We start from the raw sequence: 27,547 nt of genomic DNA, 5'->3' as shown, positions 1-27,547 counted from the left end.
GGTTAAAGCAGCAATTTTAGTTCTGGAATTAGACTCTAATTCCAGAGAGCTCTTAATAACCATGAGAGCCCAGGTCCCTCAGGGCTCTGATTCCTTGGTTTGTTCCAAGTGGGGCTTTTAGGGAACCATTTAGATAAGTTGCAGCAGGAAAGACGTCTTCTCAGCTCATCTACCCTGGTCACTTGCTTTCCAAGCAAGGGGTTGTTTTAGGCTAACGATCATGAATAGCATATAAGTACCAAAAAGGATTTAAACTTTGCATTGTACATGTTCACAAATGTGTCATGTATCACAATTCCTGAGCCCTGTTGCTTTCCCATATTATCCCTAGGTTTTGAAGGCACTTGAGGAACATTCTTGTTAGAATAGCCATGCAGTGAAGAGTAGCAGTGGGAGGCAAACCTAAAGGGAACCTAACTTCTGTGGCACAAATGTCATTCTTAAGTGTCTGGAAGTTCTACAGAAACTGATGTGCAGGCTTGTCCAGAGGTTTCTGAGCTTTGGTGTGTGAGGCTGGCCTTTCAGTGGTTAAGGGCCTTAGATAATCTCCTTGGTTTAGAACAGTCAGAGACAACTTGTCTGTAAGAAAAGACAGGGTAATACTGATTACAAATTAGTTCCTAGGCATTCCTTGTATGTCTACTCTTGTAAATGGGCTAACAGCCACCTTGGAAAAACCAGAGGCTGGCTTGGATCTGGCTGACCTTGTTTAGTGTGTCCAATTGAAAGTGTGACTATGCCAGTGTGTCAGTTGTGGGCCTTGAATGCATCTGACTAGTCTAAGTCTGTCTTTTCCATAAGAATTAGCCCTTGCTCCTTGCTGGAGGATGATTCCATGGGGAAGAGAACCAAAGTGCTCCAGTGAACATCCAGGTCTCCCCCAGAAGCAGAGTTGCCCAGTCAGAGACAGGACCCTTCCAAGGTCCTGCAGAGAGAATTAGCAGTAGGCCCAGCCTAATGGGGGCTCATCCCTAAAACAGTAAGTTCAGTTATGGATTAATATGTAATATTAAATACATCTGGTTCAAAAGGGTGCTGGATTTGATGACATGTTGATTTCAAAGGACTTTCAAGCAGCAGCAGCATGTTCTAGGAATGGATTTCTTTTTCCCTGCATTAATGTTGGGTGTTGTCTTGGATGATTTTGAGTTAGACAGCAATGCAAAGAGACATGAACATCTTCAAAGGAAGTATTTCAGTAGGTAAAAAGTACCATATAATAGATCTATAAACATGTCAAAGTTTAGACAAAAAATAAACTGGCTTTTGTAGGGAGGAGCAAAGAAAAGTAGAGAGGAGATGGGCACAGGGAAGAGTGGAGGAAGGTAGAAAATCTGGATCCCAGAGGTCGGAGGTGTGGCTCAGTTGGTAGAGCACCAGCCAGTGAGTAAAAGCAAGCATCAGGTACCAATATTGATTCCTGGTCTCAGACCTAATAAAACCCCAACAAAATGAAAGAAAATCCAGATCCCAGAACACGGGAAAGCCAGCCTGCTCTTGGGGATAGTCATAAATGATGGCTGTAGTCTCATTCGGAGGAAGGGCTTAGAGAAAAGAGAGAAACCGAATGAAGCCAAGTGTGGTTATCAGGGATTTTGTTCTTATTACTAAAGAGAATTGTTTGGAAATTGTTTATAGCTCTAAATAGAATATGCAGTCAGTGTAACAAACAAGACAGATCATCACAACTTTAGTGCAAAGTGTCTTGTCAGGAAGCTGCTTAGAACACACTGTGGTATTTCCTGCATACATGCTCCATTAGCTTTATGTTAATAAGACTTTATAAAATATGCATTTACAGAAGAAGAGTACATTGATTTTCTAGAATCAAACAAAATGTTAGAGAAGAGTAGCTACAGAAGCATTTCCAGAATGTTAAAAATGATTATATCCATGATATGAAATAATAAACATTGGACTATATAGACAACTTGAGCTTTATATAAAACATCTGGGGAGTAGATTGGCATGAGAGTTTATGGTTTACTGTATTTGGCACTTATGTAGTGCTGTGTTGACTTGTCAGCACAGTGAGCATTCCTGTGTTGGTGCCACTTTTTACTTTTCCTATTTCATGTAAGTCTGTGTCTGGTACTGGTGAGTGGATCTTAGGTCATGCTATTTCATCAAAAGCATGACAGAGCTGGACACTGGTGGCTCATGCCTGTAATTCTATCTGCTCAAGAGGTTGAGATCTGAGGATTGTGGTTTGAAGCCAGCTCGGGCAGGCTTATCTCCAATTAATCACCTAAAAACTGGAAATGGAGCTGTGGGCTCAAAGTGGTAGAGCACTGTCTTGAGCAAAAAAGCTCAGGGATACCACCCAGGCCCTAAATTCAAACCCCTGCCCTATGCTGCTGCTGCTTGTCAAAAAAAGTGTTAGAGAAGGTTTAGTGTCAATAAGTATTTTACTGAATAGTTAAGGTCAGAACAAGTTCTTATTTCATCTTGAGTCAAATGAAGAACTCTGCTTGGTGTAGTGGTACATGACTGTAATCCTAACTACTCTGGAGGAAGAGGTAGGAGAAATCAATGGTCCATCACTGGCATTGGCAAAAGTGAAACTGTTTCAGACCAAGTAAAAGCACAGGCATAGCTCAGGTGGTAGAGGCCATGAGCCTAATCCCCTGGACCACAATAAACAGTGATTCATTTTTATTTTTATTTCAGAAACTGTTGTCATTCAAGGATGTGTCCATTAACTTCTCTCCAGAGGAGAGGGAATACCTGAGTCCTGCTCAGTGTACTTTGTATAGGGATGTGATGTTGGAGAACTACAGAAACCTGGTCTCCCTGGGTGAGTGTAACTTCTCTACAAAGTCCTTAATTCCTGTCAACCTTCCTCCTTTGTAGGATGTCTGGTGAGCATCAGTGACTTCTAGATTTTTGGTTTTAAGGAAGAAAATTGAGGGGAGGATGCACATTGGTGGTATGGACAAGGTAATTTTTATTGCATTTGCTTTTCTGTCCTTTTGGAGGATGTGTGCACCCTTACTTCTAAATGAGCTGGCCTGCATCCTGAAGTCCAGTGTCTCATCTCCAGCTTCCACCCGGCAGCAGTTGCAGGTTGCACGCTTGTCAGGGACTGCTTGTGAATTCATTTGCCAGCCTGTGCAGTGCTTCTCTCACTAAAGTACAGAACTGATGCAGAAGGGGCAGAATGCCACTGGGAGAATGCCAGGCAAGCATCATCTCTTTTGCAACAAGCAGGTCTTGCTATCTCGCAGCCATACCTTATCACATTTCTGGAGGAGTGGGAAGAGCCTTGGAATCTGAAGAGACAAGAGGCAGGAGCAGTATATCCAGGTGGGTAGGAGGAAATGAATCAGAGGACACGGGTGAGAGGGTTTAAGATCACTGAGGAAGCCAGACTTTACAGTGTAAATGGAGGAGCTCAGCTTGGATAGAAGCTGCTCTTATGTCTCATGCTTTGGGAGGAAGACATCTCCTGCCCTGTACTGTTAGTGCTTTAAGTCCTGTAGCTTCCTGACACCCCACAGCCGTCTCCCAGCACAGCAGCAGGAACAGCCTGTGAGGAGCTGCAGAATGTGAAGATTGCTCAATGCTTAGTGGACTTCAAAACACCTGCATACACACTTAATGACCTCTCTGGAATCACTATCAAAATGTGATAGAGACCTTTCCCTAGTTAATCCAGGCAGTATCTCAAAATGGTTTCATCAGAATTCTTTATCAATACTTACAGATTATTGTCATTGTTTCCTGCCAACACTGAATGGCAGTAGTTTCAAATGCATGCTTTTTCATGTGTTTATAGTTACAGCTAAACATAATACTTAACTACAAGGTTCTTACAGCACATAAGTGTGTAGTCATTGTTTGGCAATTCCACACTTTTTAATGTAGATTCCTTCAATTATCAGTTGACAATAGTTTTAGTTTTACCTATGTGTTATAGTTTAATGGCATTTAATATTGTACACTTTAGGACAGTGTATAGTGTAACTAAAGTAGTTATGAGCCATATGCCTGTTTCTAATACAGTTAAACATATTGTTTTCTTGTATAAATATTTCCCCTAATTTTTTGGACCGTATTTTCTTCATTCATCTTTTTCTCTTTTCTTTCTAGCCCTGGGACTTAAACTTAGTGTCTTCCTTGCTCTCATTTGGCTCTTTCACTGCTGGTTCTCTACCACTTGAACCTTGCCTCCAGTCTGCCATTTTTGCTGATTAATTGGAGAAAAGTGTCTTACAGACTTTTCTGCCTGGGCTAGCTCTGAACTACAATCTCAGATCTCAGCCTCCTGAGTAATGGATTAGAAGTGTAAACTGTTTGTGCCCAGCAATGACCGTACTTTCTCTCTTGGTTGGCTCTGGGTGATTGTTTTATGAATGACTGAATATTTAGAGAATATTCATTCTAAATGAAATTATCCTCATTTCCCCTATTTATTGATATATGTGTTGCTTCATTGAAATTCTTTCATGATTTAAATGTAACTTAAAATATTTATAATTGGGCTGGGAAGGTGGCTTAGTGGTAGAGTGCTTGCCTTGCATACATGAGGCCCTGGGTTTGATTCCTTAGCACCACATAAACAGAAAAAGCCGGAAGTGGTGCTGTGACTCAAGTGGTAGAGTGGTAGAGCACTGGCCTTGAGCCGAAGAGCTAAGGGACAGTGCCCAGGCCCAGAGTTCAGGCTCCATGACTGACAGAAAAAAAAAAGAAAACAAAACACACACACACACACACACACACACACACACACACACACACACACACACACACATATGTATACAATACATATATATATGTATATATGTATAATTGAGTTATCTTGAGTTTTTGTCATTTCATTTTAATTGTGATCAAAACCACGAAACATAAAATTGCTTTTTAAAATATCTTTAGTATACTATTCAGTAGAGTTAAGTATATTCAAATTGTTATGGTACCATATCTGTAGAGAAGAATTTTCAATACAGACAAACATGCAGTCTGCAGCTGCTGCTGGGTGGAAACTGGAGATGAGACACTGGACTTTAGGATGTAAGCCACAATACATCAGGCCAGCTCATTTAGAAATAAGAGTGCACATATCCTCAAAAAGGACACAAAAGGAAATGTAATAAAAATTATCTCGTCCATACCACCAATGTGCATCTTCCCCTCAATTTTCTTCCTTAAAACCAAAAGTCTAAAAGTTATTAATGCTTACCAGACATCCTACAAGGATGGACTCCTTGTAGGAGACACTTGGTGGTTCTGCCATCTTCTTGGTACTGTAGTAATTACACACTTCTGTCTCCTCTGACCTGAGCTCTCATCCTAGATGTAACTATAATTGTTACCTTCCACACTGTTTCAGAGGATGCAAAAACCAGTCTTCAGATAGTTCCCAAGAATGTGAAAAATACTTGATTTGTTCTAATCTTTTGTCTTCTGAGGGAGAGGAATGGAGTTGACAGGGTTTTTCTTTTGTTGTCATATTTTTTCTCTAACTGCACAGTGCTAGAAAGAAGAGCTGTGTGGTTCACTAAACTCTACTTTAGTCTATGTTCTCCTTACTTTTGTGCTTACCTGGGCTGCTGTGAAGTCATAACTAGCTTTGAAAGTTCTCACAGAGGCAATGTGGTCACCATACTTTCATTAAATGTATATATCCATGTGGAAATATGGGACTTCTGTTTACTGCGCTAGCTACTTCTCTATCTCGTAAATGTCATAGCCTTTTAAATATTAAATTTATAAGTTGTATTTACTTGAGTGTAGTGAGACCATTTCTTACTTTGGTTTCTTTCAGCTGTGTCTTCTCAGTGCACAGAGCCAAGCAAAAAGCATTCATTCCAAAAAGTAATAAAAGGAAGACATGGAAAGCACGGACTTAGCAATTTAAATTTAAGGAAAGCTTTGGACAATGTGGTTGAATGTACTAGTCAGAAAGTCTGTCACAATAGACATAACCAGTGTGTGATAGCTGCCCACAGCAAGAAAACGTCCATTGCTGTCAGAGACCAAGAACATCTGTCCTCTCAGAAAATAACTAATCATTGTAATGAAATTCACAAAAATTTTAAACATGCCTTAAATCCTAGTAAACATCATTATACTCTTTTTCCAAAGAACTTTTACAAATGCATCAAATGTGGAAAAGGCTTTCATCAATGTTCAAAACTTACTATCTATCAAAGCATCCACAGTCAAGACAAACCTTATACATGTAATGTATGTGGACAAGCTTTTATTGACAACTCAACCTTTTATCAACTTCAGAGAGCTCCTCCAGGAGATAGACCCCACAAATGCAAAGAATGTGGCAAAGACTTTAACAGCTGCTCAGCCCTTATTCAACACCAGAGAATTCATACTGGAGAGAAACCTGGCAGGTGTAAAGAATGTGGTAACACTTGTAACTATTCATACCTCTGTCAACATCAGAGAATTCATACTGGTGAGAAGCCCTGCAAATGCAAAGTATGTGGCAAAGTTTTTAACTGTTCTTCCTACTTTAATCAACATCAGAATAGTTCTACTGGAGAAAAACCCTATAATTGTAAAGAGTGTGGCAAAACATTTAGTAAAAAGGCCTTCCTTAGTCAACATCAGAGAATTCATAGTGTTGAAAAACCCTACAAATGCAAAGAATGTGGCAAGGCCTTTAACTGTTCTTCATACCTCACTCAACACCACAGAATTCACACTGGAGAGAAGCCCTATATATGTAGAGAATGTGGCAAAGCCTTCAGCTGTTCTTCTCACCTTAATAAGCATCAGAGAATTCACACTGGAGAGAAGCCCTATATATGTAACGAATGTGGCAAAGCATTCAATCAAAGTTCAATCCTTACTCAACATCAGAAAATTCATACTGGTGAGAAACCCTACAAATGCAAGGAATGTGGCAAATCCTTCAACCATTCTTCATACCGAAATCAACACCAGCGAATTCACACTGGAGAGAAACCCTATCGATGTAAAGAATGTGGCAAAGCCTTTAACTGTTCTTCACACCTTAGTCAACATCAACGAATCCATACTGGAGAGAAGCCATACAAATGTAATGAATGTGGCAAAGCTTTCATCTGTTCCTCACACCTTAATCAACATCAGAGAATTCACACTGGAGAGAAGCCGTACAAATGCAAAGAATGTGGCAAAGCCTTTAATTGTTCCTCCCACCTTAACCAACACCGACGAATTCACACTAGAGAGAAGCCCTACAAATGCAAAGAATGTGGCAAAGCCTTTAAATGCTCTTCGTATCTCAATCAGCACCAGAGAATTCACACTGGAGAGAAACCTAAAAGTAAATAAGGTAATAGAACATTTACTCAAAGTTTAATCCTTAACTTCACAGGATTCATACTGGTGAGAAATAAGGACAAATAATTTGCAAAACCTTTTAACTGTTCTTCATACCATAATCAACATCAGATAATCCATACTAGGAAGATTTCCTACAAATACAATGATTGTGGCAAAAGCCTTAATAAGTGTTTATCCTGGTTCAAACTGGAGAAACACTGTTATAGATACGTAGAATGTGACATAACTTCTCACATTTGCTTAGACCTTTCTTGTTCAACACCAAAGAATTTGTATTGGAGAGACCTTCAAATGCCAAGAATGTAGCAAATCATTTTCCCCTTCAATAAATCTCATTCCTATTCAGAATAACATCATAAAATTCACACTGGATGGAAACGTCATCCATGCGATGGCTTAAAGGAACTTTGTCCAATATATATGCACCTCCGAAGAAGAAAATAGTCATACATACTGGGAAACACATTCCAAGTGTAGAGTACGGCGAAGCTTTTGATCATATCTTTGTGTATGGAACTGGGGTTTGAACTTTGGGCCTTGCTCCTGCTAGGTGGGTGCACTACTAGCAGTGCTCCATGTTCCTTTTGCTTTTGTCATTTTTCATATAAGGTCTCACATTTACATGTTGCCAGTTGGGATCTCAGTCTGCCTATTTCCACTTCCTACATAGCTGGGATGCAGATGAGTGTTACCATGTTGTAAGTTCTGCCCTGGGGAGGCAGGGCAGACTCCACCCTCCTCTTGGCTAAGTCTCCACCTAGTACTTGTGTCACCTAGGTAACTGGCACACCTGGAGGCAGTCACCCCCTCCCCCAAGGTCACATCCTGGGCCACCCCCATCACACCTCCTGTTGGACTGGGGAGGTCCCAGGCCTTGAGGTCACATCTGCATCCAGTGTGACCACACCTTCCCTCACCAGGTCACCCCCTTCTCCCTGCCCCTTCCTTACTTAAACTCAGGTGGAACATTGGCCTGTTCCTTTGACCATGTGCTTCTCCACCATGCACAGCGGGGGGCCAGCAGTTGAGTAAAGAATAAATTTCTCTTCCTGCCTAAATACTGCGTGGTGTTCTCTTCATCGGCTACCTAATTAAATCTACCTATTTAATTTACCTAACTCATGTCAAGCCTTTTTAAAAAATTGGTCTGTTAAGATGGAGTGCTTGCAAACTGTTGCCCACACTAGCCTCAAACCAGGTTACTCTCTTTATCCCTTCCTCCTGAGTAGCTGATATTACTGGTGTTAAACTCAAATCTTAATGTATATAAGGGAATTATTATAGTGGAAATCCTACTACAGTTGAAATTGACAAAACCTTGTCATAATTTCATTAGTTGATACGGTTGAAAGGCATAAACTTGGATCACAGGTATCAGGATGGTGCAGATAACTCATCTCTGAAAAGAAGGAACTTTGATATAAATCCAGGTTTCTGAACAGTTTCTTATGAACTGCATGAAGCAGAGCTCTGACATAGATCATAGTAAGGGAGGAATATGATTGCTTCTTGAGGGTTTGTATTTTTTTAGTCTGCAGTGGATTTTGATATACTGTATTTGGGTTATTGTTTTAGCAAATAAAAATGATGATAATGTGTAATTTTGTTGTGTATTGAATGCCACGTTACCTTGTCATAAACATACCATTCCCCTTGCTTAAGGATTTAGATAACAGTATGCTATTGGGGATTAGTGGAATGACTGGCAATCCTTTTCCTGTTATTAGTAAACTTCAATAATTTGCAGGATGGTTCTTCTGTTTACCAATTTTAAATATATTTAATGTATAGTTGGAAGCTATTATAAGCAAGCCTATTAAATCTTGAAGTACTGTTGGTAAAATTTAACTATTTTTTTCTCCTGTCAAGAAGCCTTTGAATTCATTTACATTAACTGTAATAAGCAAAATATAATCATCAAGAGTAAGGGAATTGAACAAATGTTAATTATATGTGTTTGTTTTACTTATATTTATTGAGAAGACAGGGAAATAATGAAACAAGGGATAATTTTGAAAACTTGGTAATGTACCAGCAAACTAGAAAACCCATATATTTCTGAATTCATTTTCAGAATCACAGTTTTGGTTAGTATTTCCTCATGCTAATCCTATACGTTTGACTACTGCAGGACTTCATTGTACTTTATAAAATGTTATTGGGGCTGGGAAGATGGCTCAGTGGTAGAGCGCTTGTCTTGCATGCATGAGGCCCTGGGTTCGATTCCTCAGCACCACATAAGCAAAAAGAAAAAAGCCAGAAGTGGCGCTGTGGCTCAAGTGGTAGAGCGCTAGCCTTGAGCTGAAGAGCTGAGGCCCAGAGTTCAGGTCCCACGACCGGACCCAAACAAACAAACAAACAAACAAACAAATAAAATGTTATTTATATAAACTTCATGCATATAAAACATGTCTTAATGATATTGCATGGTTTCAAGCCCCACAACTGACAAAAAAAAAAAGATATTTCATGGTGTTGAGGAAATCATTTGAATCTATATTACACTGACCATATTAGAACATATTTCTTCAATTAATATAATCTATCTTTCCTTCTCAATAGAACACTTGTAAGTCACCCTTTTCTTGTTCTTCCTTTCAGTTTGATGAGAGATAGCATACAATGTAATGAATTTCCTGAGTCAAATTAGTTGAGGTGAATCCTGGAGATTCATGAGCCATGAGTGTGTTTAGACATTTTTGGGAAAGGCGCACTGAGAAAGAACAATTGTAATATCTAACATTTATTTAGAGGAGAAAGTTATCATTACAATGTGTTGTTTCTTTCATGTAAGAGAAAGAAGTACCCAGAGTGAAGAAATGGTATTTGGTGTGTAGGTAAGTTAGTGTACTTCGTGACTTCTGAAGGAAGAAACGTCTTGGAGCAGAGACATCTTTCTCTTTTGTTGCCTTCTGGTTTTTCTTCATTTCAGCTACACAGTGATGAGTACTTTAGTTTCTCTAATGCAGTGGTAAATGGTGATGCAGCAGAGTTGTGGCTCTGCAACTGAAATTTGTCTAATTGAGTCACAGTAATTGATATATGGGTACAGTGTTGAATTTCAGTGCATACATGTGTTATATAATTCAATGTATTAAGCCTATTACCTTAAACAGTTATCATTTCTCCTGCCAAGAATATTCAGCAATCTTGTAGCTATTTTGTAATACATCATAGATAATTAGCCACAGATCACCCTACTATGTGATACATCAACCATAAAACTCATTTTTCCTATCTGCATATGTCTGTCAGCCTCCCCATCTCTCTTCTCTCCACACTCAGGAGATCCACTGTTAACATTTAACAAATGAGAATAAACAGGCCTTGATTTTCTAAGTCCAGTTTATTTCACTTAATGTACATTTCTACAACGTTAGCCATGTTGCAGCAAATGTCAGAATTTCATTTTCATCAGTGGAAAGTATCCCAGTGTATTCAATATCATATCTTCTTTGCCCATTCATCTGTTAGTGGATGCTTAGTTTGATTTCATAAACTGTCTATTCTACACATACAGAATTGCACACATCTATATTCATCATGCTTATTTGCGTGGTTGAATAATATTATATTTTGTATTTGTCAAGATACCACCACAGTGCTTTCTGTAATAGTTCTAATTTACCTTATCCCAACACTGTGTAAGACACTTTTCCTAATCCTCAACACTCACTGTTTTTCCTTTTGGATAGTGGCCATTCTCAATGAAGTAAGGTGATTGATATCTTGTGATTCTGAGTGTTATAAGAATGGTAACACTGCCAGCAAACTCCATTGTAGTTTTGTAAATGATCACAAATAGCTCCTTCCCTCCCTTTCCCTTCCTATAAACGTTGCTCAAAGGATTGGTGTTTCTGTGGTTAGATTTCCAAAAGTAACATATATGACTTTTTTTGGTATTTTCCTTAAAAATAATGTAAAATTTCTCATTTAATACACCATTTTATAAAAATTCACTATCTGGTACCATCTATAAGCTATTAATTTAAATGTATCTGTTGCTAGAAGTCTTTGATTCATCTTGAGTTGATATTAGTACTGGCTGACAGGGATCCAGCTTTTGTTTCCTGCCACAAATGTCCAGTTTTCTCAACAGCAGTTATTTAGAGGCTGCCTTTCCCCCCCATCCTGTTTTTGGCTTCCCTGTCAATTTTAGATGGTTGTATGTCTGTGTTTATTTCTGGGCCTTATCTTTTGTTCCTTTGGTATTTGAGCCTGTTTTGTGCCAGTACCAAACTGTTTTTGTTACTAGAGCTTTGTAGAGTTTGAAGTCTGGAATTGTTAAATCTGTCACTTTTTTTTTTTTTTTTTGGTGCCATGAATGTGTTTGTGATTTGGGCTTTTCATGATCCAAGGTAAATTTTCAATGGTATTGCATTGAAGTATTGAACTTTTTTTGGGGGGGTCCGGTCGTGGGGCCTGAACGCTGGGCCTTGGTCTTTGGCTCAAGGCTAGCGCTCTACCACTTGAGCCACAGCACCACTTCCAGTTTTTTTCTTTTTGCTTATGTGGTGCTGAGGAGTCGAACCCAGGGCCTCATGCATGCAAGGCAAGCGATCTACCACTGAGCCACCTTCCCAGCCCTGAAGTATTGAACTTTAGGCTATATTGACATTTTTATGATAATCCTGTCAGTACAGTGCCTTCTTTAATTTCAAAGTTTTATGGTTTTGTTGTAGAGGTTCTTCACTTCCTTAGTTATGTTCATTACTAACTAGTTCTTTGTTTTCTTTTCTGAGACTTGACAATGGTATTGCTTTTCTGATTTCACAGAAAAGTTAACTAATTTTTATGAATTGATTTTATACCTTTCTACTTTGCCAAAGATGTTTATCAGCTTTAGAAGCTTGGGAGCAGAGTCTCCAGGGTCCTTTATAGTATGGTCATCTGCAAATAGAGATAATTTTACTTCTTTCTTCCCTGCTTGGATCCTCTTTGTTTTCTCTTGCCTTGTTGCTCTGGCTAAAATTCTAGTACTCTACTGAAAAGGAGTGGAGACAGTGAACAAAACATCTTTGTCTTGTTCCTGACTTATGGGAAAATGGTTTTAGTTTTTGTATCATTTACTGTGATGTTGGCTGTAGATTTGTAACAAACAGCTCTTTTTTATATCGAGGAATGTTCTGTCTGTATATAGCTCCTCCAAAGCTTTAATCATAAAGGGATGTTGGATTGGTTGCTGGTGGCTAATGCCTGCCACCCTAGCTACTCAAGAGGCTGAGATCTGAGGATTGTGCTTTGAAGCCAGGCAGGGCACGAAAGTCTGTGAGACTTTTATCTGTAATTAATCCAGTTAAAGGCCAGAAGTGGAACTGTGACTCACGTGGTTGGGCACTAGCCTTGCACAGTGAAGCTCAGGGACAGCACCCAGGTTGTAAGATCTTGTTAGAGGCTGTTTCTATATCTTCTGAAATGACCATGTGTCGCCTACCTTTGGATCTGTTCATGCGTTGTAAATCATTTATTGATTTATGAATATAAAACCAGTCTTGCATTGCTGGGATGAATCTCACTTCATTGCAGTGTATGATTTTGTTGTTGATTAGTTGAAATTTGGCAAGTATGTTATTAAGAGTTTTGCATCTGTGTTCATCCAAGATTGGTCTCTAGTTCTCTTTTTTTTTTAGATAATAAACACGCTAATCAATACATAACATTAAGATCTCTACTTAACTCACTACAGCAATATTTAGTACTCTGCAATAGTTTTTCTTATTTTGTCATTCTCTACCAAGTACCACCTACAGACTAATAACTAAACATGATTTATTGCTGGAAATCACAATCCAGGCTCATAACTGTGATAGGAAAATAGACTTAAGTCTGCATTACGCTGCCCTAAATAGTCTTAAAAGCTCTGGTGTATCAAAAGATTCTGATAACCAATTGAGTGTGTATGGTCATGAATTTGATTTCTGTTCTCCAAGTCACTAAAAGTTTTCTTTTGATTTGGGTATTATTTTTGTATTCCTTTGATTGAAATGTCTAACAGACAATTTATGTGGGAGGAAGTACTTAGTTTCACTGATAATGACAGGCTTAGTCCATGTCCACCTGTTCCCCTCCCATGCCCTTAGGAAGAAGTGGGAAGGGAGGGGGAAGAAAAATATTTTTACATGTGTTAGAGATATGTAACTAGGTGATATAGAAAGGGAAAGAGAAAATAGGAAAGGAGGTAAGGAATTTGTGAGAAGGGGAGAGAAATTAGTGGGCAAGAAAAGTAGCTCAGGATACAGGTGCAACGTTTAAAGGCATATTCCTAGCTACCTTTGCCAACTAGGTACTTTACCAAAGATCCACATGCTCACAAAATAATGCCACCAAATGAGACTAGGCAATTAAAGCATGGTTTATAAGGATTATTTCATTTTCAAATAACAAGTACAAGAATATTACAAGTAAAACTGGAAAACAGATGAAGACCTTTGAAGTTTTTGACAAAGCTGTTGCCAAAATTACTTCATAAAAAATTCAGTTAGCTGGGTGCTGGTGGCTCAGGTCTGTAATCCTAGCTACTCAGGCTGAGATCTGAGGATCACAGTTCAAAGCCAGCCCAGGCAGGAAAGTCCGTGAGACTCTTACCTCCAATAAACCACCTGAAAAACGGAAGTGGTGCTGTGGCTTACGTGGTACAGCGCTCACCTTGAGCTAAAGAGTTCAGGGACAGTGCCCAGCGACAGAATTCACGCCCACAACCACCGCCCCCCCCCCCCCCCATTCAGTTAAGCTAGAGATCACTCATGTTTTTTCAATACCTTTGTTTTCATTTCTTTACAGATTTGGCAGTTTTTTTTAATATGTTATTTTTAAACATTTCAAAGCAAATAACTGATTTGATGTAAGCAGTGAAATTAAAAATATGTTCAAGTTTTATGAAGGTGTTCTATTGGAGAGTTCATGTGACTTTAATGTAGTATTGAAAATTTGTCAATGATTACTTGCATTAAAATGAAAGTCTTCAGCAATGTGCTTTTGATTTTGGCTGTGTGCCTCTAGCTGTTTTATGTAGGTAATCTCAAGTCTGTTCTGATTAAGACTTGAACAGTTTGGATGCTTTCTACTTTATTTTGTTCAAAGTAGACATTTTTAGGACATGCAGTGACATACTGTGGGGCTGGGCGATTGCCACAGTTTCAATGCATATGACTTGGCTTAAAGGAATTTGAGCTTATGGACTGAGGAGGACAACACTGGTTGTCAGAGCCATTTGTTAAGTGTGCAGTTTATCAGCCTTAACATTTACATAGATGTTCAAACTGTCATAGTTATGTACATATTTTGTATAATCTAGTCACAAATTCAGCTGTGTGAACTTATGTTCTCTTGTGTATTCCCTACTGACACTAAAAGGCACAATATGGGTGGAGAGGTTTATCGTATAAATAATGATCCTATGATGTCTTTAACAGATGGCTTCTCACATGCTTTCTAAGAATATTAGATCTACTGAAAGCATTTTCTCAGAGATGACATTTATATAGTTTCTTTTCTGTGTGCTGTTCATGGCTCCTAAAGTTTGATGTTTGGCTGAAGACTTTATTTTTTTTTTTTTATTGTGAAAATACTGTACAGAGGGGTTACAATTACATGGGCAAGATAATGAGTACATTTCTTATCAAGCATTGTAGCCTCCTCCTTAGTTTCCCCTTCCCATCCCATCCTCCCTCTACCCCCCTACCTAGTCCTCCCCCCCACCAAAGTTGTAAAGTTTGTTTTCGACATAACGACTTGTACATCTCATTGTTGCAATGGGTCCACCTGTATCCCTATTTAAACGATTTGTTTTTCCCCTTCCCCTCCACAAATTATACCGACATCAAATACAGTGAAAGCAGGGGTTATACTGTGGGGGAGGGACATACAAAGCAACAAAGAAATAATCTTATAAATGTGTTAGAAACAATCGCATGAAAGAAAAAAAAATTTGTATACATATCTTAGGGTTCATTTCCCTAACATCAACTTACCTGATCTTTTCTGCTTGACTCAGACATATACTAGATATTGCAAATAAGGGAAACCATGGGACCTATGTTTCTTTGGGCCTGGCTTACTTCACTTAATATAATTTTTTCCACGCCTTTCCATTTCCTAACAAATGGGGCAATGTCATTCTTTCTGATGGAGGTATAGACTTCCATTGTGTATATATACCACATTTTGATCCATTCATCTACTGAGGGGCATCTAGGTTGGTTCCGTATCTTAGCTATAGTAAATAATGCTGCAATAAACATAGTCGTGCTGGTAGCTTTAGTGTGGTCTTGTTTGTGAATATTTGGGTAAATGCCCAACAGTGGGATTGCTGGGTCATAGGGGAGTTCTATGTGAAGTCTTTTGAGGAACCTCCATACTGCTTTCCAAAGTGGTTGAACAAGTTTACACTCCCACCAAGAATGCAGTAAGGTTCTCTTCTGTCCACATTCCCTCCAGCATCTGTTGTTATTAGAGTTCTTGATTTTAGCCATTCTAACTGGAGTGAGGTGGTTTCTCAGTTTTGTTTTGATTTGCATTTCTTTTATGGCTAGGGAGGTTGAGCATTTCTTCATGTGTCTATTGGCCATCCTTTCGTCTTCAGAGAAGTTTCTCTAAGTCTTTAGCCCACTTATTTATTGGGCAGTTGTTTCTTTGCAGATTTGTTGTTGGGGGATTTAATTTTTTGAGTTCCAGGTATATTTTAGATATGAGACCCTTGTCCGTTGTATGGCTAGTAAAGATCTTCTCTCAATCCGTGGGCTTTCTATTCATCTTGCTAGCTATGTCCTTTGCCATGCAGAAGCTCTGCAATTTCATACAATCCCATTTGTCCAACCTTTCTTTGATTTGTTGTGTTTCTGGGTCTCTATTAAGAAAATTTTGGCCTGTGCCAACAAGACCTAGGGTTTCTCCTATTCCATCTTGTAATGTTTTCAGAGTGTCTGCTTTGACTCCGAGGTCTTTGATCCATTTGGAGTTGATTCTGGTGCAGGATGATATATAAGAATCTAGCTTTAGTTTTCTACAAGTAGTTAACCAATTTTGCCAGCACCATTTACTGAAGAGACTGTCTTTCTTCCATTCTATTTTTTTAGCTCCCTTATCGAAGATTAGATGGCTATAGGTCTGTAGGTTCATTTCTGGGTTTTCAATTCTATTCCATTGGTCCTGAGGTCTGTTCTTGTGCCAGTACCAAGCTGTTTTGATTACTATGGCTTTATAGTAGAGTTTGAAATTTGGTATTGATATTCCGCCAGCAGTGTTCTTTCTGTTAAGGATCGTTTTTGCTATTCAGGGTCTTTTATTGTTCCATATGAATTTTTGGATTGCCTCTTTTATTTCCTTGAAGAATGAGGTTGGAATTTTGATAGGTATCGCATTGAATTTGTAAATAGCCTTGGGAAGTATTGGCTGAAGACTTTTCCACACAGATGGCACTCATATGGGTTCTCTCCAGTATGTATACTATCATCTCCTAAGGCTATAGGATTTTGCTGAAGGCTTTCCCAAATAGGTGATGCTCAAATGGTTTCTCTCTAATGTGTATTTTCTGATGATTGCCAAGTCAAAATGAATGGGTGAAGGCTTTCTCACAAAAATGACACTTAAATGGATTCTCTTCAGTGTGTGCATTCTTTCGTGCTTCTTAAGGTTACTTGATTCACTGAATGCTCTTCCACATAGGTAGTACTTAAATGGTTTCTCTCCAATGTGTATTCTCTCATGATTTTTTTAGAGATGATGGTTAGGATTGTGTTTCCCACAAAGATGACACATATCTGGTTTTTCTCCAGTGGGTGTTTTCTCATGCTTTTTAAGTTTATTAGTGTTTCCAGAATACAGTCAGTACTCATTTTTACCAACCCCTTGAAAGAACTGAATAATATAACAGTCTAATTCATTTCATAAGAACAGATAAACTTGGCTATGTTTATAAGAATGATCTAAGTTCACTTCTGACTGGAAAGATTCAAGTTGGAAAACTTAGATACATTTGTGGTGAAAAGTAAAATGTGAGAGAGAGCAGGAGGAACGGAGGAAATGAGAAATCTTGTTATTCATTTTAATTTCCCTGATCTTATCAAGTTATTTCCCAGGTAAAATGTTTGTAATTCTCAGAAACTTTGTTTTATTCAATGAATAACACAGACTATCACATGTGGAGTTTTAAATTACTAAGGTTAGTTTATCTTTCAGATATTTATAATGGAAATGCTCTTTGACTAGATCAGATGAATGAGGCGCTAAGTGACCAGGACAACATGGGCAGAGTTCACTTGGGCTTGAAGGCTGCATAGATTTCTTTTGTGTATTTTGTAAAGCAGAGTAATCTGGCAAATCAAGCAAAATGAGTTAGTGGCAGGGGAGGCTGAGGAGAAAGGAAAATTCGAAATAGAACTAAGGGCAATTCCACTCCTCACCAGATACAGAACACTGTGTGAGGTGTCCAGATCATCAGTATGCCAACGGAGGGAGCAACCACTGCCTGCAAAAAGCTGAGAGCTTTCTGGTTCTTCATAAGGAGCCTTGGGGATGGCTCTAGCTGGCATGGCTCTCTGCTTCTCTGCACTAACAGCTGTTACCTTGGTCAATTACATGTTGCTCATCTTGTTTACCTGTTGTTTTCTCTGCTCCTTGCTGTTCATTGGACATCCCAACAGAGCCATGTGTATCCTCCAGCAGATCACATTTGGAGTTGTGTTAACTGCCACTGCTCCCACTGTCTTGGCCAAAGGTATTACTGTGTTTCTGGCCTTCACAATGAGCAGTGAGAAGAATGTGGCAGTGCTGGTATCAGGGCCACCTAACTTCATCATTCCCATTTGTACCCAGATCCAACTGTCCCTCGGTTGAATCTGTCTGGGAATTTCACCCCCCAATTATTGACACACATGCACACTCTGAAGATAGCCACATCATCATCCAGTGCATCACAGACTCAAGTCACTTCTTCTTTTTTTTTTTTTTTTTTTTTTTTTTTGTCTTTTTTGGTACTGGGGATCGAACCCAGGATGTTGCACTTGCTAGGCAAGCGCTTTGCCACTGAGCTATATCTCAGCCGTCAGTCACTTCTTTCTTTTGGGTCATAGGATACATGGGCTCCCTGGTCCTGGTAAGCTTCACTGTGGTTTGTCTGGACAGAGTGAAGCTGAGTTCTTGGTTGTTGGTATTTTGTAATGTCTTGGTAACCGTCCTGCCTGTATCTCACAGTACCAAGGGGGAAGCTTATGGTAGCCGTGGAAGTGTTTGTCATCTTGACCTGTGCGTGGCTCCTAGGGTGCATCTTTGTCCCTAAAGGCCAGATAGAAATTCTCTGCATAGGATCAGACACAAAACATATCTAATGGAAACATAGAACTGTATTGTGTATTTATTCCACATCCTCTTGATCCATTTATTTACTGAGGGGCATCTAGGTTGGTTCCATATCTTAGATATGTAAATAATGCTGCAGTGAAGTTGGTTGTGCTGGTAGCTTTAGTGTGGCCTTGTTTGTGGTCATTTGGGTAAATGCCCAGGAGTGGGATTGCTTGGTCATAGCTGAGCTCTATGTTTAGTCTTTTGAGGAGCCTCCATACTATTTTGTACAGTGGTTGAACAATTTTACACTTCCACCAATAGTGTAGTTGCATTCCCTTTTGGCCACATCCCTGCTAGCATCTGTTGTTAGTAGTTTTCTTCATAATGGCCATTCTAAGTGGGGTAGGTAGAATCTCAATGGTGTTTTGATTTGCATTTCTTTTATGGCCATAAAAGAAAAAAGCCAGAAGTGGCGCTGTGGCTCAGGTGGTAGAGTGCTAGCCTTGAGCTAAAGAGCTGAGGGACAGTGCCCAGGCCCAGAGTTCAGGCCCCACGACCGGAGGGCCCCCCCCCCAAAAAAGAATTCTTTCAAGTTTCTATTGCCCATTCGTATTTCCTCTTCAGAGAAGTCTCTCTAACTATTTAGCTCACTTGTTACTGAGGTGTTTATTTCTGTGAGGATTTTTTGGGGAAGGGAATGTAATGTTTTGTGCTGTAAGTATATTTTAGATATAGGGCCCTTATCTGTTGCATGGCTAGTGAAGATCTTCTCCCAGTCTGTGGGCTTTCTATTTATTTTGCTAGCTATGTCTTTTGCCATGCAGAAGCTCTGCAGTTTAATGCAACCCTGTTTATCCAACCTTTCTTTGATTTGTTGTGTTAGATATACAGGAAATAATACTGAACTAAGCTTAAAAGTTAATCAGATAGGGGATGAGCCCAGTAATACACTGGCATGTGCATGAGCATGAAAAGTTTCAGAGCAGGCCAGTAGAGCAAGGTGAATAAAGTCACAACGTAGGATTTCTCAATCTGAAGAGGACAGTTCTAAAGCCCCTGTGCTTTGTACCAAGAAATTCATATGGAGTCTGTGTCTACTTTATGACTTTTCTCTGTCTCTCTCCTCTCACTTAATCTTTACCTCTCAATTCTCTCTTTCCTCTCCCTCTCTACCTTTGAAATACTCAACAATGTTATAAGGGCAGAGATTGCCAGACAGAATTAATGTTTATCACAATACGAGGAATTTCTCTTCCTAAAGTGCAGTTAATATTAGAGAAAACATGAGCAAAAATGCACAATTCACTTGGAAAACACACACTTAAAACCCGACCAGTTTCTTGTATTGGTAAAACCTTGGAGTTTTGGGTATATGACATAATACAGAAGCCAGCCTCAGTACCTCATTGTGCAAGAAAGTGCCTTACTTACATTATGATTCCCATTTTCACTTGCATATGGTACGAAGATGGGCAACCATACAACCGCGAGTTCCCAAAAGAACATTACACAAAATTGCTTCACTGCTTTGAAAAGTATCTATGTTCCATGTGCATGAAGTCTTCTGATGTGTGCAAACTATTTAGATTGGTAGGAGCTAGAGTTTCTTTTATATTATTAGCTTTGTTTTGGGTCATAGAGAATTACACAGCCCCATATTCTCAGTTCAAATGGATACCTGTATGCCTCATTCCAGCAATGTTCTCTCACTGGCTTTAGCCATGGGTGTGAGAGGTTCTCCCCCATCTTCGTGGAGAGTGATTGTCAATGATTTTGATAGGGCTTTTTTTTTTTTTTTTTTTTTTTTTTGGTGGTGGTGGTGGGGCTTGAACTCTGATCCTGGTCCTGGGTGCTGCCCCTGAGCTCTTTAGCTCAAGGCGAACACTCTACCACTTGAGCTACAGTGCTACTTATGGTTTTCTGGTGGTTTATTGGAGATAAGAGTCTCACAGACTTTCCTGCCTGGGCTGACTTTGAACCACAATCCTCAGATCTCAGCCTTCTGAGTAGTTAGGATTATAGGCATGAGCCTGGAATTTTCCCTTGCACCTCACATTCCAACTTTGATTCAGAACTTTTATATGATTCTACGAGGCTTTATTTGCAACTATTCTGGATACTACCTTAGGCCAGTTCTAACTGGGTTGGGTTCATCTCTGGAGCTTTACACCCTTTGGTCTTTGATAAAATCATCGCAACTGGGAGTGGAGAAGGGAACCATCAAAATGTTTGCATCTCACATTTTTGACTTGGAGATAGGACCTCAGATGCAGAGTCCCAGGGATGAAAGAACCCAGCATTTGTCTAGGGAAATGGAGCAGGTTATGGTGAAAGAAGTAAGGGGCAGAGAGGAAATCCTAGGCAATAATATCATCCTCTAATTCTTATATTCATATTTACTTATTTGTGGGATACCACAAGCTCTACATATGCTCACAAATAGGGCTTACATACCATCCTATGATGTTTTCTTTGATTTTTATACCAGTTGTACTACTACTTCCATTTCTTGTCAGTTCCCTCTGGGAAAAGGAATGTTTGCTCAACAAGAAAGACAACTCCACATATCAGTGGAGATGTGTCAATTGCTGGTTTTTTCCCACTCCACTACATAGAAATACAAAGTAATACCCCCACGTAGTCTCTGAAAAGGGATGCTGTGCAGATGAAGTAAGTGACTTCAGAATTTCATGTTATTCTCCATTTGATTTTCATTCTGAACAGATCTTTTGTTAATCAGTGCTCTATTCTGTACCATTTGCTATGCAACTTTTCACCAGAAGTAGCCCTATATTTGTTTGTGTCTCTCAGGCGAGTACTTTCTGTTTTCAAAGGGGAGGATACAATTCTAGTTTCTTTTTCTAAAAGTGTTATTGTAAAGGTGATGTACAGAGGGGTTACCATTTCCTAAGTTAGGTAATGAGTACATTTATTTTTTTTTTTAATTTTATTTTATTTTATTTGTGAACATACTGTACAGAGGAGTTACTATTACATGGGCAGGATAATGCGTACATTTCTTACCAAGCATTGCAGCCTCCTCCTGTGTTTACCCTTCACATCCCTTCCCAGCCTCCCCCCAGTACATTTATTTTTGAACAGTGTTACCTCTACTTTTTATTTAACTTTCCTTGCCAGGGTTGAAAACTCTTACTGTAACACCTCTACATTACCCATCATTGTGTTATGCAGGAATCAAGCATTGCTATTTGAAAAATCTACTGGCATTAGTTTTGAACTAGCAAGTTGGAGGAACATATATTTCCCCATAATCAAGAGGCAGATACTTGCTTAAATAAATATGATTTCTAATATCTGTCAGTCAGCATACTGATGCCCATCTGTATGAGAAATAATTGTTATTGGCATGATACAGGTACTCTTTCAAGTACGGATGGGGTCAGAACTTCATGTCACTGTTGCTTCATGTATCAGAGAATGTTCTGTTAACCCTGAAGACGAGAGGCATTACAGAGATTTTATGCCCGCCTCTGATTCTGGTTCAGTTATACACACACATCCTCAGTACTTATATATCCACACGAGTTCTACCGCTGGAGATTACATTTACAAGTCCACAAGGCAGAATTTAGCAGAAATTAGCAGTCTAATTTCAGTCTTATTAGAATGTAAAATGTTATTTGGAACATTGATCACTTGCATTCTCTTGCAAGTGTGGTAAATCAACTTTCCCTGTGGTATCTGATCATACTCAGGAACAGAGATGGTTTCTTCTTCTTTTTTGTCGGTCATGGGGCTTGAACTCTGAGCTTGGACACTGTCCCTGCTCCAGCTCAAGGCAAGCACTCTACTGCTTGAGCCACAGCACCACTTCTAGTTTTCTAGTGGTTTATTGGAGATAAGAGTCTCACGGACTTTCCTGCCTGGTCTGGCTTTGCACCATGTTCCTCAGATCTCAGGCTCCTGAGTAGCTAGGATTACTAGGATGACCGGCGCCCGGCCCAGAGATGGCTTCTTATCTACTGTAGAGCAAGTCTGAATTTTTCTCATGTGTTATATGTAACTTTTTGCTTATAATTCTTTGGGCCAACATTAATACATGTTCCCATGTATGAATAGTAAATATTTATTTGCATGTTTCACATATATTTGTGTAATGTCATTGATGTTGTGTTTTCTGTGGATAGATATTTCATAGCTACTTTCAGATATGTAAGCTCTGTGTGCAGATGTCACTGGAGTCTGTTCTGACATTCAGGCATCCTGCAAGAAAAACTTTTGTCTGATAGTAGCTAAAAATTATCGATTACCTTTTTTCCATGAAGGCGTTCCCTTAATTACTAGGACCAGTGTGATGAGGCACTTAGCATTGAATGAAAGACATGGTGTTAAATCTTTAGCACAGACTGGCCAAAAGGAACTTGTATTAAGAGTTCAGGATACAAATCAATGGATGGACAATTACTGGAAGAAGATGATGCCTCTCAGATATTGGCTGAAATATTTAATAGAGTTCATATTCAAAGCAAATACTGTCATCTAATTTCACTCTACATCAGTACAGAATGAAGAGTGCAGGATATCAAACATTAACATTTATTAAATTTATCATGACCCAGAAATGGTCTTGGAATAGACCAGCTGAGAGATGCAGAATTGACAGTGATCTTCCAGGGGAATCAGGCTAGCAGTGACAGCATTCTTTCCTAGACAAGGACGTAGCTTCCACTCATGTGCTGGTAGCCTATGAAATCTTGTATTCTGAGGGCTCTGAAAAAGCAAGGTGAGGCTGCTGGCACTGACTTTGTGAACTGCTCTATTTAGGGAGAACATTGGCTCGAAGTGGTTCTGTACATATCCCGACTCTGGAAATCCTACTTTTACCTGACAGAATACAGTCATTGTTACCTGAGATTTTCTCCTCTTTGCTGATTCATCCATTAGACAAACAATGTTAGAATCTCATCCAAATGTTTCAGTTCACTAATCAAATCAGCAGCTGCAACACACAACTTCAGGACTTAGAAATGTGCCCCCTGCATACTTAGGATATTTCTTTCTCTCGAAAACCTTTTAAAACTTTTCCCATTTTAATGTTCTATTGAGCGTGACTTCATAGACACCTCAGGCCACATATTTATGTCAGTGTTCCTATCCCGGATGCTACTTTGTCAATTAAAAGTAGAAATGCCTTTTAAGATAAATTATTTGATCCTATTTTTCTAAATATATTTTGTTTGCAAACATAAAATATTTACTCTAACTGGCTTTATCTTTTAGTGTATTGCTTAGCTTTAACAACAGCTTGATTTTTTTCAGGCTTTCTACAGTATCAGAAATAGATGTACTAACCTTAACTTTATTTCTTTTCAGAAATGATTTGGTTTGCATTTTCTATTCCAAATAAAGAAAATAGGACTGTATATTGTAAAATAGATTATATTCTTCATTGTAATTTGAAAATTGAATAATTCATTATTTTTATGCCATTTTCAAAAGTAACCATCTCATGGATAAAAGTTTCAGGTACAAACCAAGGTTGTTTTTTTATTATGCTTTTTTTGTATTTATCAATTCTGCTGTCATTTTATCCCATCCAAGTAGTTTGCACAAGTTATATTTTTCCCTTATCATTCTGAATTATTTTCCTAAAATTGGCATGTTTCCACAAACTGTCAAATGTTTGCAATGAGCATACAAAACCATTTTCTAGAAATGTATATATGTTCTTGTTGTTTGTTATTACTGAATAAAGTGTATTTTTATTTGTATTAATCCAGGGCATTGCAAATGAATATGTAACATTCCTCAAGAGTCTGCATCCCTCTTTCTAAAAGTGTCAGTTCTATATTGTTCCCATGTTGTTGGAATCTTAGCCTGGAAGTTATTACTTGTGCCGCCACCGCCTTCTTCTCAACAAAAATCCTCATCTTTTGCCCAACAGGATGCTGGGATTTTCTATCTATTCAATTGAAAAAAAGGGCAATCTGCTATATAGGAATCTTGTCTCTAACCTCTCTGGGAAAGACTTTATCCTTAATTATGCATGTGAGAGAGAAAGTCTGACTGCAGTAGCACTGTCTGGACCATCAGGCAAGATCTCTTCCCAGTATACAACATTGTTGGACCTTTACAGATAGGATCAGGAGTGTGGCTGAAATATGAAATCATGACTATTTGATACCATTCTCAGGTGTTTTTTGTTTGATTGATTTTTTTCTGTCGTGGAGCTTGAACTCTGGGCCTTGGCACTGTCCCTGTGCTCCTCAGCTCAAGGTAAGAGCTCTACTACTTGAGCTATAGCATCACTTTTGTTTTTCAGGAGGTTAATTGGAGATAAGGGTCTCACACCTTTCCTACCTGGGCTGACTTTGAACCATGATCTTCAGATCTCAGCCTTCTAAGTAGCTACAATTACAGGTGAGAACCACTGGTGCCTGGCAAGTCTCAGGTTTTTAGTGAATATGAAATAAGAATGTGGAATTAGAAAAACTCAAAATGAACTACCTTTGGTGAAATGTCCATACGAGCTTAGTTTCATATATGGAAGAAGGACAGGCTATAGCAGACTGCAAGAATACCTTTTCCCTGACCTGGTTCATTCATTTTCTACACGGACCCGAAGAACCATAGATGCCACTAAAAGGGGCATAAACAAGCCTTTTCTACCATTTCAGGTGTTCTTTAATACACGTCAGGAATGAGGATGTGGTTTAAGTCAACCCATTTTCTCATTTTCTTTTCCTTCTAGTGTAACTTTGGGCATCTTGTTCCTGTCCTGAGTGACCATTGCCCATTTCCTTCTGTCTACCAGATGGCTCCCAAGGACACATCTCTAGCTTTTGTCATGGTTTCCTTGATGGTTCATTTCAGCTGGAACTGGGTGGGTCTGTTGATCTCAGAAGATGAGAATGGTTTGGGGATGCTGCCAAAATTGAGAGAAGAGATGAACAGACACAAAGTCTGTGTAGCTTTTGAACACATATTACTATATTCTTTCTTTGACAAAATATTTGAACTTGTATCCTTTCATGAGAAAATTAGAAATTCATTCACAAATGTGGTTCTTATTTACAGTAACTATGAATTCTTGTTCAATTTGTTAAACATTTTTTTAACAGACTATTTAACTCTAGGAACATCTGGGTCATAAACTGCCATGATACATTTATCTATGTGATGAAATATTTTTTGTTACATTCACTCCATCCATCTCTCATTTTCTCACACTACCATGTAGAAATTTCTGGTTTCAACAATTTTATCAGAACAGCTAACCCATCCAAATACCCAGAAGACTATTACCTTGCTTTGGTGTGGATTTAATCTTTTAATTGCACATTTTCTGAGTCTAGCTATGTAACTTAGAAGAACTGTTTAGCCAATGCCTCCTTGGAATGGTTGCCTAGGTACCTTTTTGACATGGAAGAGAGTTACAATATATATAATGCTGTGTATGCTATGGCTCAGGCCCTTCATGAGATGGTTATTGATCAAGCAGAAGCACAGCCAGTGGGAAATGGAAGAAAACATGTGTTTTCCCCTTTTCAGGTAAAGGATTTGCACTGGCAAGCAAATACTATGAGCAAACTGACATTGTAAATGGGATTCATTCAAATCAAACTAGGTAGTAAATAAACTTTTTTTTAAAAGATAAAGTGAGAAAGTGTACTAAGCTTAGTTATCTGCAATGATTTTTTATTTTTTAGTGCCAGACCTTAGGCTTGAACTCAGTTCCTAGGCTTCTTTTGCTCCATGTGAGTAGTCTACCACTTAATCACAAACTCTACTTCTGAATTGTTCTGGTAAGTAATTGGAGATAAGTGTCTCATGGTTTTCTTGTCTGGGCTGGCTTCATTCTGTGATCCTCAGATCTCTGCCTCTTAAGTAGTTTGGATTACAGTTGTGAGCCACCACCACCCAATTTGTGAGATAGTGTTAAAACCCAGTAGAATTTTACTTGAAAAGCCCAGTGGCACGAATGATTTTTTTTTTTTTTTTGTCAGTTGTGGGTCTTGAACTCTGGGCCTGGGCGCTGTCCCTCAGCTCTTCAGCTCAAGGCTAGTGCTCTACCACTTGAGCCACAGCGCCACTTCCAGTTTTCTGGTGGTTTATTTGGAGATAAGAGTCTCACCGACTTTCCTGCCTGGGCTGGCTTTGAACCATGATCCTCAGATCTCAGCCTGGTGCCTGACAAGAATGAATTTTTAATTAGTTCTCTACTGATTCTTTTCATTACAGCTATCTGCAACACCCTCAGGGCTAAAGCTTTCAATTTTGTATGTACTGATTTTCTATTTGAAATTGTAATAGGCAAAGATAATTAAAAATATTTTGTGTACAATAGTTCATACTTTTAATAAATGAAATAATTTAATTCTAATTCAGGTAGTTTTCCTATCTTTTTCACTGAATTACTCAGAGGAGTTACTCATAATTTTCTCTGCCTGAGTATCAGTCAATGGAATGTGTATGATTTGTGATTATTTGGGTGAACCTACTAGATTTTTAATCTTGAAATGTTACCTTAGATAGACTTGAGTTTTGGGAGTTATCAGCATTATTTTATATTAGCTCTCCACAGACTTTCAGTTGTTCTGCTGTGTTACTATTATTGATGAATTCTGAAGCAGAAATGAATGTCAATGAGGTATGTATGCTTTCTTCCAGTTTTCTGTGTGAACTCTTGACTAACTTCGCCATGAGTTGATGCATATCTTTTAGCTCCCTTTCTGAAAAACATCCATTTCAACAATCCTACTGGTGACCAATTTTAGATAAGACAAAGAAATTGGTGGCAGAATATGACATTGTAAACCTTTGGAATTTTCCACAAGGTCTTAGGCAAGTGGTGAAAGTGGGAAAATTTACTTCATGTGAACCACATGGTCATCAATATCTCTATCTGAAGATATGATAGAATGGCCCATATCATTCACAGAGGTTCATTGAATCAAACAATGATGATCTGAAGTATGAATAAATGAATGAAATGTCTTGCTAGAATTTATTGCTA

General features: G+C 38.8%; 1 protein-coding gene across 3 annotated transcripts in view; it reads left to right on the top strand.

The window, feature by feature from the left end:
* Nucleotides 1-27,547, top strand: part of LOC138834720 (zinc finger protein 724-like) — a 38,095-nt gene that overhangs the window by 5,582 nt on the left and 4,966 nt on the right. Inside the window, exons 3-7 of one of the 3 annotated variants that reach the window (XM_070033370.1) lie at nt 2,671-2,797; nt 3,211-3,306; nt 6,251-7,264; nt 7,421-7,463; nt 7,537-8,348. The exons of 1 other annotated variant lie outside the window; for it this stretch is intronic. In XM_070033370.1, coding sequence (XP_069889471.1) covers nt 2,671-2,797; nt 3,211-3,306; nt 6,251-7,264; nt 7,421-7,463; nt 7,537-7,690 — 1,434 coding nt within the window. In that variant the 3' untranslated portion in view covers nt 7,691-8,348. Of the gene's footprint in view, nt 1-2,670; nt 2,798-3,210; nt 3,307-5,767; nt 8,349-27,547 lie in introns of those variants that run through there. One more of the 3 variants, XM_070033369.1, reaches the window with a different exon arrangement.

Source organism: Dipodomys merriami, unplaced genomic scaffold (assembly GCF_024711535.1).
Source record: "Dipodomys merriami isolate MVZ:Mamm:240054 unplaced genomic scaffold, mDipMer1.0.p SCAF_22, whole genome shotgun sequence".
NCBI lineage: Eukaryota > Metazoa > Chordata > Mammalia > Rodentia > Heteromyidae > Dipodomys > Dipodomys merriami.
The sequence above is the reverse complement of the archived record's forward strand: the minus strand, read 5'-3'. Positions and strand labels throughout refer to the sequence as shown.